Source organism: Typopeltis vanoorti, chromosome 8 (genome assembly GCF_054136105.1).
Source record: "Typopeltis vanoorti isolate ZY-2024b chromosome 8, IOZ_Tvanoo_1.0, whole genome shotgun sequence".
NCBI lineage: Eukaryota > Metazoa > Arthropoda > Arachnida > Uropygi > Thelyphonidae > Typopeltis > Typopeltis vanoorti.
Window position 1 is genome coordinate 28,827,991 of NC_143556.1, and position 14,905 is coordinate 28,842,895.

Below are 14,905 nucleotides of genomic sequence, written 5' to 3' on the forward strand. Positions count from 1 at the left end.
CAATAACATATCATACTACTAGGAGACCTTAATGGCCGAGTAGGGAATCAAGTAGATGAGGAAACGAAACAAGTGTTGGGATCACAAGGAGAAATAACCCGGAATAATAATGGAGAAAGAATCATAATTCTTTGCCTTACAAATAATTTAGTAATAGCGAATACTATGTTCAAGCATAAAGACATCCATAAGTTTACCAGGGAAGAGCCCAGTAGAAATGAAAAATCTATAATCGACTACGCCATCATAAGCAGATCGTACTGGAAGTATACAAAAATTGCAAGAGTCTATAGAGGTCCCGAAATAGGCAGTGACCCCTACTTATTAGTATTGGAAACAATCCATAAAATGAAAGTTGAAAATGTGGAAAAAGTAGCAAGGAAATAAATGTTAAGATAAAGAACTACAAACTAAAGAAAGAAGAAACAGCCATTGAGTATAAAAGTAAAATAGAAGAGAAGATGAAAGAAGTGGAAAAAGAGATATATGAAGACCAAGATGTAGAAAACCTATGGTACAGGTTCAAAACACTTCTTCTAGAAACGAGCAAAGAAATTTGTGGTGAATCATTAAATAATAAACAGAAGAAACATAAAACACCCTGGTGGACTGAAGAACTAAAAGAAGAAATTAAAAAGAAAAAGCAATTGTGGAAGAGATATATAACATCAAAGCTGCAGGTTAATAGAGAACTATATACAACAACCGAGGAAATAAAGTTAAAACCTTAGTGAAAGCAGAGAAAAGAAAATGCTGGGAAGACTTCGGACATACTTTAGAACAAAATTTTAAAGGAAACCAGAAACTCTTCTATAATGTTTTAAGAAGAATTAGGTCAGAGAAAGAATGTCCCATAAAGTTTATCAAAAATAAGGATGGAAAGTTACTCACAAATTCCGAAGACATCATGGAAAGGTGGAAACAGTACTTCCAAGAATTATTGGAAGATGCAGGACATGGAAAAATCGAACCCTAAGAGCAAGACACACAAGCAAAATAGAAGATCAGAGTGAAGAAGTTCATGCAAATGAACTGGTAGCAGCAATAAATAAAATAAAACTGGGCAAATCAGCAGGCCATGACCAAATAACACCAGAAATGGCAAAGAATTTTTGAACGAAAGCAATAAAATTTCTTTTATACCTATTCAATGTCGTTTGGAAAAAGAAAATTATTCCCAAAGACTGGGAAATAGCTATAATAATCCCTATATTTAAGAAAGAAGACAACCGCAAATGTGGAAACCATAGAGGAATTTCGCTTTTAAGCGTTCCAGGAAAATATGCCCGTATTTTAGAAGCAAGGCTTAGGAATCAAATAGCAGATACACTGGATGAAATGCAATATGGCTTTCGGAAAAATAGAAGCACGCAGGATCTTATCTTCAGTCTTAGACAAATATCAGAGAAAACATTGAAATCTGGAAGAGAACTACATTCATGTTTTATAGATTTTGAGAAGGCCTTTGACCGAGCAGTTCCCAGACACTTAATATGGCAAACATTAAAGAAAAACAAGATACAAGATAACTTAACAGCAGCCATGCAAAGCCTCTACAAAAGTAACAGAAATTATGTAAGAACCTGTAATAATAGATCAAAAGAATTTGAAACAAATGTAAGAATGAGGCAGGGCTGTATCCTCAGCCATCTTCTCTTCATCATAGTAATGGATTAAAATTTAAAGGCATGCCAAGCACAAACAAAAAAATTCCACCTAGGATACAGGAAACTGAAAGAAACCAGGATTTTACACATGGCTTTTGCAGATGATGTAGTGATGTAGTGATTCTAGCAAATACAGCTGAAGATCTGCAGTACAATACCAACATTTGGTATGAAGAAACAAAGAAAAGGAACATGACCATAAATATAAATAAAACGAAAACAACGATCATATCTAGAAACCAACAAAAACACATAATAAAAATAGAGACTCATCAACTGGAACAAGTCCACTCCTTTAAATACTTGGGATCATATATACAAGAAGATGGTAGATTAGACACAGAAATTAACAACAGGATAAGATCGGGAAACAAAGCTATTCTATGCAATGAAAGGTCCACTCCTAGATAAGAAAGAAGTCACCCAGAATACCAAACTGGCAGTGTACAACTGTATACAAAAGCCAGAAAATAGGAAAAAGAAACACAAGCAGACCCAGGAAAGGTTGGCAAAAGGAAATTAAAGAAAAATTGGAAAAGAATGGAATAAACTGGAAAGAAGCAAAACAACAAACCTTGGACAGGACGGCATGGAAATCTCTTTGGCAAAATATCGACGCATAAGAGATCATAGACGAAGAAGAAGACAATATGGTGATACACCATTTTGCTACTTGTATGGGAGGAATGACTGATGAATGACTTCTGCAGTGATTCTTAGTATATTCACTAGTCTTGCCTTCACGCCTTTTATTGATTTGACATGAACAAAAGTCGAAACTGTATGTTGCGAGCCTCGGTTCTGAATGGTTTTGTGTAGATTCGTGTTCCATTTGATGCCCGGAACTCAGCATTCAATGTGTCGGACAATAAATGGCGGTTTTTGCATATTATCATTTGTAGAAGCCTACGATCATGTTCGGTGAGTGTGGTGGGTCGTCCACTGTGGTAGCACTTGCAGTTGACTCCCTTTCCATCTGAGTATGGTATCACTGATTGTTGACCTAGGATTTCCCAATTTGTCAACAGTTTGCCTAACAGAAAGGTCTGAAATACGGCATCCCATCGCAACGCCTCTTTCGAACTCTGTCAATTCCCTTCTCGCAGTCATTTCACTCGGACTCAGTTGCTCTGACTTGGGAACATCATATTCCTCCAATTTATACGGCTACAAGCACGAACGCGGCGCCATGCATCTTACCCATGATGGTTTCCCTTGACTTCTTTCCAACGGTGTAGATGTGCTGTGTTTTAGCAAGATAAGCTCTAGGAAAATATCAGTCTGAATACATGGACGTGATTTTATCTGAAAATCTGGATATTGAGAAAGGTAAGGGGTGGCAGTGTAAGATTATTTCTTCTTTGCAGCAAAGAAGACAGGACTGAGATTTGGTAGCTGCAATGAAGGCAAGATTTGTCCACATCCAGTTGAAGAGACCAGTGGGCGGGTACCTTAAAGCTATTAGTTGTAGAAAATCTTGAGATATTGAATGTTGAATATAACTAGGTTTGTCAAATCTAGAGGAGGAACCGATTGTACCATGATCATCAGAACTATAGATTAGATGACATTTGAAGTCAGCAAGAAGAGGCATTATAAATAGATATGACAAGCAGTAATCAGCCACAAGGATATGTACATTTCCAGTTAAAAACAATAACAGACTACAGAATGATATTAATATTTTATAATATTCGCTGTCTTTTAAGTTTTATTTACAAGTTACATATATTTTGTTGAATTATTGTTAACTATTCTCTTTTCAGTATAAATTAAAATTAAAATTTGCAAAATTTTATTTTTATTAAACTATCGAGACTTCAATTACTAACTCAGCAACACAATGGAGGGCATCAATTTGTAGAATCATTTCTCTGCTTAGATCACTGTATTTGTACGCATTAGTTGAAGTATATAAATTAAAATATTGAGAATGCGATAAGCACTGAAACAAGAAGTATGCGGAAATAGCTTAAAATGTAAGAACACATATTAAGGAATAATGTCGTTTGTTTAACTTTTTTTTTTCACACAGAATTTCTCTGTCATCAAGAATAACATTGAAATGGTGTAAAGGTAATTGTAACTGAATAATCGGTTCAACATGTAGTCATTGAATGCTGAGCTGTTGTACTAATACCTCACTGTTAGTCAATAGCACTGCATTCACTAAATAGAAAACTACGAGGTTTTTAATGGTAAAAGTATGGAACAACAGGCATTCAAATGTACTCCACCTGTACAAATGCTAGGCCAAAATAATATGCAACGCTCATTTGGGTAAAAGACTTCCTGAAGTTATTTATGCTGCTTATCGGAGGCCTGAAGTAGATCGAAAAAATTACCATGTTTGATATTTAAATCAGGATTAATAACGGTGTACTATAGGCACAAAAGTATAGAAAATGTATTGCAAAACTTATGATTTAATTTCGCAGTCGATTATTACAGCTTCATACAGCTTGACAGACTATCAATGGACAACTGAAGCGTGACTACTGTAGAAATCCGTAGGAAGACACGACAATTTTAAATCTTTTCAGTCATTCTTGCAATGTGGCTTTTTCTCCACTCTGACAACTGACAACGTATATTCATGCCCTCTAAAGGATGTGAAACGTCATTACTTTTGAAATCTAAGAAAGTTACCATCACGTCAGGTTTTGACACTTATATGGATCACTAAAGAAAAATAATAACAACTCTATCGGGTGTAGATCCAGATTTTAATTAATTAGAGAATTGTGATGCGCTACATTTTTTCTCTACAAACTGATACTTTTGCACACAAATCGAGGTGGTGTCTCACACATTCTAATTCAGTTTTAGATCAAGAGACAACAACAGGGATATATTTTATCCGTTAATGTCCCTAAAATGCGAATGTATGGCTTAATCTTCGTTAATAATGAAGACATAGGAGGTTTAATCATTGCTCTTGCAGTATCCCCGAATGGTTCATTTTCCAAAAAAAACTAGAGTTTCACACTTTCTTCAAGGCATCTTCAATGGTTTAACGTCCATTACAAATTCGGGACAATCATTAATTGCAATGCATTACTGGTTTAGGGGATTACTTCTAAAACTGACTGTTGATATTTTTACATAATTATTCAAAACAATAACTGAAATATTGTGATGATTTCGGAAACGTTTTCATTTGCAATGCTGAATGGCAGTTTTATAAAAACCGATCCTTTTTTGAAGAAGAAGAAGAAAAGGTCGTAATAATGGTACTCGCTTCTGCAAGACTAATGCAATACTGGGTTCGAACTGTTTTCAAAACTGTTGTTGATGCTAAACGCTCTATTACTTTTTTATGTATTTTATTTTTTATTTTTTGACGCATCGTATATAACGATAAAATACACTTATTTCAATGATTATTTATCAATATATCCAAACAGAATTATTGATATTCATAACATGTTGCTATAACTAGCGAAACTTTTATCAACAGTGACAGTGTTTGATAAGATGAAATGACACCTTTACGTCTCCTTGACAGAAATGTCGCTGCAATCGCTGCCTTACCTACCTCATGTCCTCCGTTGGCGTGGTTGGTTCTTTGTTATCTCCTACTGATAACGATGAGTTCTAGTTCTCGTCGTCTAATGCAGCGTCATTTGAAACATAATTTTAAGAAGTGAAGCTTTCGCCAACAGTTTTGGATATTTCTAATTGCTAGTTGTTAACGACCCTTCCAGAATGGATATACTGTTTGGACGTCTAAAGGGATTCTTTAAAATTAAGAAGGATCCCACAGTGGTAGTTGAAATTAAAGAAAAGAAACCAGCTAAACCAAAGACTGTCATCGACGGTTTAGTATTCCAGTTTCATTACAGGCTAACCGTTGTAATTCTGCTAGCTTTTTGTTTGGTTGTGACAGCCAAACAATATATTGGGGATCCGATTGATTGCATTTCAAGAGATGATATTCCTACTGACCTCCTGGACACATTTTGCTGGATCCATACCACATTCAGCGTGGAGAAAGGCTGGTTTAAGCAAGTTGGGGTTGAAGTTCCGTATCCGGGAGTAGACAAATATCTGGCAACCGATCAGAAGGTTCACCATGCCTACTACCAGTGGGTCTGTTTCATCCTTTTTTTACAGGCAGTATTCTTCTATGCCCCTCGTTTTATCTGGAAGATGTGCGAAAGAGAGCTTATGAACAACATTCGCCTGGAACTTCACTCTCCCACAATATCCAAAGAAGATAAAGAGAAACAGATCAAACTTCTGACGAACTATTTGTACGAAAACAGGAATTGCCATGATTACTATTTCTTCGAATACATCGTTCTCGAAGTGCTAAACTTCGTTAACGTACTCGGGCAGATGTTTCTTTTGAACACCTTTTTAGGAGGAGAGTTTACCGCCTACGGGAGGAAAGTCGTAGAGTTCATTGGCTGGGATTGGCGAGTACGCTACGATCCAATGATCCGAGTATTTCCACGGATGACCAAGTGTACCTTTTACAAATACGGTTCGTCCGGAGATGTTCAGAAACACGATGCCATGTGCCTTCTTCCCATCAACATTATTAACGAAAAAATCTTTGTTTTTCTCTGGTTTTGGTTCGTTCTACTCATTATTATGTCGGCAGTGCAGATTATCTACAGATTTGTGACTGTTCTATGGAAAGAGGCTTGGTTTCGTTTATTGTGCAAAACATCTTCGATGACTAATAACAACGAAATAAAAATACTACGCGAAGTTCTATATGCTGGTAAATGTGGGCATTGGTTTGTCTTGAGTTTATTACGAAAGAATATAGATCCTAATAATTTCAAAACCCTCATTTTCGAATTACATAAAAAAATCTATCCTTCACCAGAGGAGGTTAAGATGAGAGAAGCAGAGTTGGTGGTCGCAGAGGATGCAGTTCATTCAAGACTTCTGAAAATAGCAAAGAAGCTGCAAGAAAGATTCTATACGCTAGTTAAAGTCTCGGAAGCTGATGTGTAGGGGGAAGCTATTAAAACAATTACAGCAGTGTTATACTTCACTGAAATTATGTTCACTTCAACGGTTTGTTCTGTGTATTTACTCGAAGTTGTCCGGAAGAAATAATGGTAGATAATGATTTTAAGTAACTCTTTTTTTTTCACAGTTACTGTATAACTATTATTCTATCTGCATTTTATCTTTCACCATTCATTAAAAATAATTTTAAATTGCTTCACGATCTTGAGAATATATTCTAACCTATATAAATAAAAATTATAGTATTGAAAAACAGATATAGTTTTTTTCCATTTTTTTAAGACTATCGGTCAAATTTAATACTATATATATATATAAAAATTTCTAGATAAAAATTAATTTTTTATAGAATATTAATTATTAATTTCTAAATTAAATTAAATACAAGAAACTTTACCTTACATTTCAAGATGTAAGGTAAAATTCTCTTGCTTGTTTATCTTATATTTCAAAATGATAGCAAAAGTTGCGAAATATCTGATTATTGTCTCATCAATTTCGTTAATAAACTTGATGGGAAGAAGGCATGTGCTTACACATTCATTTATTAGGAACGTTACTTGCGTCTATATTAACTAAAATTTATCGAATGATTCCTTGTTGTAATTTAGATGATGATCATGCGGTATTTGTATGTAATTCAATATATTTTCCTGTAACCTGATGTTCCTTATACCTAGTCTTCTGAATGTTGTAAAGATTTCTATTCTTAAAATACTATATGCATCGTCATTTACTTGATGTGTGACATTTTCAATTTAACGTTTCACACCTTATTTTCAGGCAGTGTAGTCTTATTTCGTAATAGCTACATTGTGAATGTCCACACACTATTGGTTACTTGTTATCTTCCACTGATAACAGCCCTGTGCCGTTACCTGCCTTCGGTGTGTAGTCATTTGTGCTATCTATCGCAGTGCTGCTTCCACTCCTGGATGCTTCGCGAAGTTCAGTCATTCTTATACGTTGATCATGGATGTGCTAAGGGGTCTAGCTGTAAGTATTCGGCCTAAGAGGAAATTACTCAGGCAAAAAAGTGTGAAATTGAGTCCAAAACCACCCTCTAAAACTAAACCAGTGATTGATGGCTGGGTGTTTCAGCTTCATTACAAATACACAATGTTGTTTCTCTTGGCCTTCAGTCTTATCATAGCTGCTAAACAGTACATTGGAGATCCAATTGAATGCATTTCAAGAGATGACATCCCACACAACTTACTAGATACGTACTGCTGGGTTCATTCAACTTACAGCGTGATCAAAGGATGGCCAAAACGTGTTGGCGTGGAAGTACCTTATCCAGGAGTAGATAAAAATGTCGAAGGAGACGAAACTATTTATCATGCCTACTATCAATGGGTATGCTTTTTCCTTCTGCTACAATGCATCTTCTTCTACGTTCCTCACTTCTATTGGAAATCCTGTGAAAGGCTGCGTATAAATAACCTGTGCCTGAATTTGACCTCTATCTTAAGTCCGTCCAAGAAAGATTCCGAATGTTGTGCGCTGCTGGAGTATTTGCAGAAGGAAAAGGAATGCCATAATCTTTATTTTGTTTACTACGTCATGGCGGAGGTTATGAACTTCCTCAACGTGGTAATTCAGCTAGTTCTTATAAACGTCTTCTTAGGAGGTGCCTTTACAACTTATGGAACGAAAGTCATCCAGTTTACCGAATGGGATTGGAAAGTTCGAGATGATCCCATGATTCGAGTATTTCCTCGGATGACCAAATGTACTTTCCATCGATACGGGTCCTCTGGGGACGTGCAGAAACATGACGCCATGTGTCTTCTTCCCATCAATATTTTTAATGAAAAAATTTACGTCTTCATTTTCTTTTGGTTTTTTTTTCTTGCCACGATTAGTGGCTTGCAGCTTATCTACCGAATGGCAACGATAGCATTCATAAGAGTTCGGTACCTGGTCCTATGTTCCAGAGTTTCAAAAGAAAACCGTCGTGACTTACTTCATGTTCTGAGAAAAAAAGATGTAGGCGATTGGTTCATTCTGCAGTCGCTGTCCGACAATATTGGTACAGCAATTTTCGACTACATTATTAAGGGTTTGTCGTTTGGATGCGAGTACAACACTTTAGGCGAGATGGAGTCAAACAGAGGGTTGAAAGATGTAAGACAGCTGCTGGTAGAGAATGCAGCTACCAGAATTTTAAAAGGAGAATTAAAGCCTAAGTTCGTGCATCGCGTGGAAAGGACACCGTGTTATATCGAGGCGTCCACTGAAAAGCAAGAGATGCCCACCCTCCCACGGGGGGAAAAGCAACCAGTTTGATGATAAGTATAAGCTGATTCTAGTCCCTTTCTTACTTCTTTCAACAATAACAGTCAGGACTGCTTAAAGTAAACCTTTAGATTCTGGGTTTATTGAAAACATAAAGCGGAAATATCTACCATTTTGCCTCAGTATTTGTACCGATTGATATATAATTAAATTAATAAATGAATGTCTTTGAAAATATGCAAATTAGATTCATTTAATATCGTGCTTTATCTTGTGAATTAAGGAATGTTAGGAAGATGTTTAGGATTACTTTATAAAGGGGTTTTAATCAAATTGAGAAGCACAGCTATGCTACCGAATTTATTCGTAATTAGTCAAGTTTCATTAACCATTAATTTTGTTATATTATGCTTAGTAACTATGTAATATATGAGTATTTTTATTAATAAAATAATGTAATGGGTGTCCTAATGTAAATGATTTTCTGTATTCTCGGAGAGCTATCAAACTAATTTGTAGTTTTCTAACACAACGGCTTTATACCATACAGCTTTGTTTTCTTTTAGAATGATAATCAAAAATAGAAATCACGACAGTTTGAAAAACTGTTGGTTAGAATTTTAGTTAGTTTGAAAGCGTGGGAATATAGCAAGTGTGTTCTGGTTCTGAATGGTATCCTTTATCAGCAACCCCTTATTGTTTATACGGATGGTTGGCAGTCTTCTTCGCAACTTGAATTTATGTTTATATTTTAATGAAAAGTCGATATATAAACCAGGTTATTATAGCTATCGTATATAACCAGTTTGGAGTATTTGGATGATGCAAGAAATTCGTGGTTTAATAATAAACCACTTATTAAAAGTGCTCGTGAGGGGGGGGGGAATATATCCTGTAAATTCTTGTTCTTTGTTGTTGACAAAATTTACGGTGTATCTTAAAAATATATTAAGAGTTTAAGATAATACTACTTCAGAACATTCAAGGCGATTTGAGAGTAAAATGTCCCACTTATTAATGGTATGTCTTCGATCGAGAAATCGTAAAATTGATGTGTTTTATGCGACAAAATTAAATCTAAAAAAGAAACAATGACAAGCAGTATACGGACACTTGTATTTATTTATTTTTTTACATGTATAGTTATACGTACCATCGTTCTCACTGCTCATTGAGAATATTCTCACGCTTCTTTCGATGTTTTCCTAAGTTCATTAGTGGGATGACAGTAGTGAAGGAAAACTTCTAAATATATGTCATATAACAGCAAACGTTTGTTTCTCTGATTTTCGACTGAATCTGTGGACAATAACTCGTCTAATCTCTGATAGGATCTTCAGGTTTTTTTTCACACAAAAACAAATGGCATTTATATATATATATATATATATATATATATATATATATATATATATATATATATATATATATATATATATATATATATATATATATATATATATATATATATATATAATGATTCTCTAGAATAGAATGATTCTCTAGAATTATTTGGAATGAACTCTAGAACTCTATTTGGAAGCATATGCAGTCTAAACTAGTGTTGTATTTATATATATATATATATATATATATATATATATATATATATATATATATATATATATATATATATATATATATATATATATATATATATATATATATATATATATATATATATATATATATATATATATATATAAACTAACACTGTCTAAATTCGACAAAAATAGAAAAACACGAGAGACCTAATTCTTTTAAATTGCAAAGAACCCTATGTATTTTACAATATCAGCTTTAAAACATTAATCTCATAGATAGCATTCACAAACAGTTACAGAAATTATCGCAGTGAAAAACCAAATGTAGAATAACATCACAGAAGAAGAATTTCCAAATTTGTAGAACTAGGGGGTTTATGATGAACCATACTTTCAGTGTATTGCATTCGTTGCAGGATTACTTAAATGTCCGTAGAGAATTTATTGTTATATAATGGAAACACATATTCAATAAAAACTATAAGAAGTTTATTAAATTACGTTATTCCATAAATATTATTGTTATTATGTCAATTAATATATTTTAAATTATTCTATGGAAGTTGGGATTCTGACAAATAGTACCGCGTTTCTGTTATGTAACTTTTGAAGAGATTACTCTTTTATGTGACAATTTGCAATAAAAGGATCTGGAAATTTGAAAGAAAAGATTTACGTAGGATGTATCAAAAGTGGGATCAAGCATCTGTTTGTCTCTGCCCTTAATCTGGTGGTACTATTCAGAAAATTTGCTATATGCATCTAATGGTGACCTTGAAAATTTAATACAATCGCACTGTAGGTTAAAAAAAGGGGCTAAAATGATTCTCTAGAATTATTTGGAATGAACTCTAGAACTCTATTTGGAAGCATATGCAGTCTAAACTAGTGTTGTATATGACTCAGACTAGCCTCCGCCAAGCCTGTAGGACTGGCGCCCTTTTTTACCTGATGATGGCAGCCACAATAAATGTGCATATTACATGTGATGATAATTTTTGTTCTGCAGCAGATATGAAAAGTATTCAACTTTTTGTACGATCACATACGAAGTACAAAAGCCAGTGCAACTTCAAAACTACTTCGACACCCGTCCTGTAGCGTACTCAGAAGTAATACCATTCTTATTATTACTCTGGCCGTGTTGTGTGTTGTAACATAAACTATGGAACGTAGTTTATGTTACAATTAAAATAGCTGATATCGTCGCTGAAATGAATTCTTGTATCTCTATTGGCTTATCTTATTAACATCACTGTTTCTGCTCAGACATGAATTGTAATGATTTTTAACAAAAGCGGACTATTATACTAGCAATCGGAATTATTTATGAATTTGTTTATTAATACTGAATTGATTCGTTAAAAGCAACCGAGGGAAATTTTAATGCGATCACACTCTAGGTAACAAAAGGCTACATGAGACCCGAGAAGCATATTTGGAATGGAAGCATGAAGAGGCGAAGGAAAAGCAACAATCTTGCACAATTTTCAAATAGCAGTATTTATTCTATGATTTAACAGTCACAATCATTTTTAAAAAAGGAAAAAACTCTGGATAATCAGCTGCTCATCGAGTTGAACATTGAACATTGAGATTTTTACTCATAAATATTTAAAGGAAGAAACTTAATATTGCTTATTTTAGCGAATATTTCTAGTATATGAAACATTGGAGGCATCGATCACTGTTTTGGAAACATTGTCATCTATTTATTGATAATTGGATTTACAGCGCGAATATTAAGGAAATATGGAAACCATGTAATTTAATAACATTCCCTAGCAAAGTTTGTAAAATTCTCAACAACTTAATCAATAAAACCCCTTACTGTTATACGATCTGTTTTATTAGCATTCGGACAACATATATACGTCGTTTTTGTTTGCATAAAATATTAAGTCTTGTCATACATTTGTATTTACCTCTTCATTCCAGCCGCTATTATATGGCGCTTTTGAAATACTTTGAATATGTCGCTATAAAATAGTATTGAATTAATGCCACGAAGGAGTGCGCATGTACGTAAAGCTTTCTATAAACATTTTTATTTTTTTCTCATCCCTGATCGTCATGTGATCCACTGCATGCATTCGTATTTCCTGGTGAGAGCGAACACTATTTGGATTTAAAGTTATCGTGAGGTCAAGGATGCGTGCTTGTGCGAAAAGACGAAAACTTGTAAACGAACAGGGGCCGTACGGAATCCTGATATCGCTAGTTTGTGATTGATCTCATGATCGGAGAGGTTCTCTTTTCGAATCGGATACAGCGTTGTTTGCAATTAAATATTTTGAGTGAATACATTTGAGCTCAAAAGCAATCATGGATAAGATATTTGGCTCTTTAAAGGGTTTAGTGAAGTATAACCGGATTATAATCGACAACAACATCTTCCGCCTGCATTACAGAGCCACCATGCTTTTTCTGATCGCGTTCAGCCTTCTGGTGACTAGCAGACAGTACATAGGCGATCCCATCGATTGCATATCGAGAGACGACATCCCTACGCGAGTGCTTGACACCTACTGCTGGATTCACACGACTTTTAGCTTGGAAGACGCCTGGTTTAAAAAGGTTGGGGAGGAAGTTCCTTACCCAGGGGTGGATAAGTACACCCCCGGAGAAAGGAGAGTATATCATGCCTATTACCAGTGGGTCTGCTTTGTCCTGTTTCTGCAAGCCATTTTATTCTACATCCCTCGGTACTTGTGGAAAGTCTGGGAAAGCAACCGCATCAGATTTCTTGTGATGGACATGAACGCTCCGATTCTATCAGACGAAAAGAAACGACAGAACCGCCACCTTCTCCTTCGCTACTTCAAGGCTAACTTGAACCATCACAATGCTTATGCTTTTAAGTACTTCATCTGCGAGATGCTCAACTTCATTAATGTCATAGGTCAGATATACCTTATGGATTCTTTCCTCGGAGGAGAGTTTTCCACGTACGGCTCCAAAGTGGTCCAGTTCACCGGATGGGACTGGACCGTGCGATACGATCCCATGATCCAAGTATTCCCACGACTCACCAAGTGTACGTTCCACAGATACGGATCCTCCGGAGACGTTCAACGTCATGATGCTCTCTGTCTTCTACCCATTAACATCATTAACGAAAAGATATACGTGTTTATCTGGTTCTGGTTCGTCATTCTGGCCATTTTGTCTGGCCTGGTCCTTGTGTATCGTCTCGCTACCTTTCTCTCCAGTGGAATGCGCATCATGCTGTTGAAATCACGTGCTAGGTTATCCAGCGAGCACGATGTGCATTCGGTGATGAAGGTTTGTGAAATTGGAGATTGGTTCCTGCTCTACCAGCTGAGCAAGAACGTGGACAGTCTCAACTTTAGGGATTTCATCACCGATTTAGCCGGCGGATTGGATAACACGGTATGAAATGAATATAGGCTAATCGTTCGGGACCGCTCAATGAGAGATAAGTTCATTTCTATTGTCTTTTCGGATAATAATGCTTTTAATCCTCACGTGCTTAATTCTATAAATATGCGGCTGAAGTGTACTGGTTTAAAACTCCTGAACAATTAACTACTTAAACTAATTTTACTGCTGATGTTGTCGAAAATAAACTGACCTTTACTCTGTATATTACTTCAATTGCCGAGCTAAATGTCTGTGAATATTTTGTCTTTTCCAAACATACTTCTTTGTAATAAGCTATTTACTTACCATTGAATATGTTCTGAATCAGTTACTTCCATAAATAGGGCAGTTTGGTTGATATGCAATTGTAAGGATGTGTTTGATATTAAGCACAATTTATTTTTATTAAATAATTTGTATCGAATATGTGATATTCCCAAATTGTATTTTCAATTCTTAAGATTGATCAAATAAAAGATAAACATGTATTTGGCTGCCCTTTTTATGGCTCGTGAATAATTTTTTTTCGTTCATTTTAACAATTCAGATCTTCCCTTCTTATTTTAAATTTCCAATTCTTCAAACCATCGATCGTCCAGATTTTATAATTAACTTACATTTGGAAAAAAATAACTTTTATGCCTTTTCTTTAAACGAATTTGCAAAGAACAGATTTTCATACGAAACGGTTAATGTTTTTAAGACTCATCAGATTAAAAGACATCCGTTTAAACAAGGCATGATTACTGTAAATGAAATCTTTTGCTCGATATATCATTAACTGGATAATTTTTTGGCTGTGATAACAGAGGATAAAGTTCCAAAATGTTCACATCGAAGTGAAATTGAACTAAATATTGCTCAACTCAAAGCCTGCCTAATATCATGGCATTTTTAGAATATTTCATTGAAGCTATTTTTAAAAGCATCTTCTCACTGCAGTGATTCAGCTTTCGCAGTGTCTTGAATAGATAACCAAATTGCTTGCGTAATCATCACGACCAGAGAAGCAAAGCACGGCAATATCACATCACACACAGAACGTACATTTCAGAAAAAAAAAAATGAATTTGTCAATAA

At 35.0% G+C, this 14,905-nt stretch overlaps 3 protein-coding genes across 3 annotated transcripts; all 3 read left to right on the plus strand.

Moving 5' to 3' along the window:
* Positions 1-5,285: 5,285 nt before the first annotated feature.
* On the plus strand, positions 5,286-6,913 carry LOC150103880 (innexin inx2-like). The gene has a single exon (XM_090397165.1). It carries the CDS (start codon positions 5,376-5,378, stop codon positions 6,636-6,638), a length of 1,263 nt encoding a protein of 420 aa, XP_090253291.1. The 5' UTR covers positions 5,286-5,375; the 3' UTR covers positions 6,639-6,913.
* Positions 6,914-7,067: 154 nt separating this feature from the next.
* LOC150103881 (innexin inx2-like) lies at positions 7,068-9,374 on the plus strand. The gene has a single exon (XM_090397163.1). The coding sequence runs from the start codon at positions 7,629-7,631 to the stop codon at positions 8,946-8,948; it is 1,320 nt and encodes a 439-aa protein (XP_090253289.1). The 5' UTR covers positions 7,068-7,628; the 3' UTR covers positions 8,949-9,374.
* A 1,258-nt stretch (positions 9,375-10,632) lies between these two features.
* On the plus strand, positions 10,633-14,313 carry LOC150103882 (innexin inx2-like). Its single transcript, XM_090397166.1, has one exon. It carries the CDS (start codon positions 12,767-12,769, stop codon positions 13,838-13,840), a length of 1,074 nt encoding a protein of 357 aa, XP_090253292.1. The 5' UTR covers positions 10,633-12,766; the 3' UTR covers positions 13,841-14,313.
* The last annotated feature ends 592 nt before the right edge of the window (positions 14,314-14,905 follow it).

Bases quoted from the DNA above. Each gene is read 5' to 3' on its own strand.
- LOC150103882 (XM_090397166.1), top strand. From the start codon at position 12,767: ATGGATAAGATATTTGGCTCTTTAAAGGGTTTAGTGAAGTATAACCGG.
- LOC150103881 (XM_090397163.1), top strand. From the start codon at position 7,629: ATGGATGTGCTAAGGGGTCTAGCTGTAAGTATTCGGCCTAAGAGGAAA.
- LOC150103880 (XM_090397165.1), top strand. From the start codon at position 5,376: ATGGATATACTGTTTGGACGTCTAAAGGGATTCTTTAAAATTAAGAAG.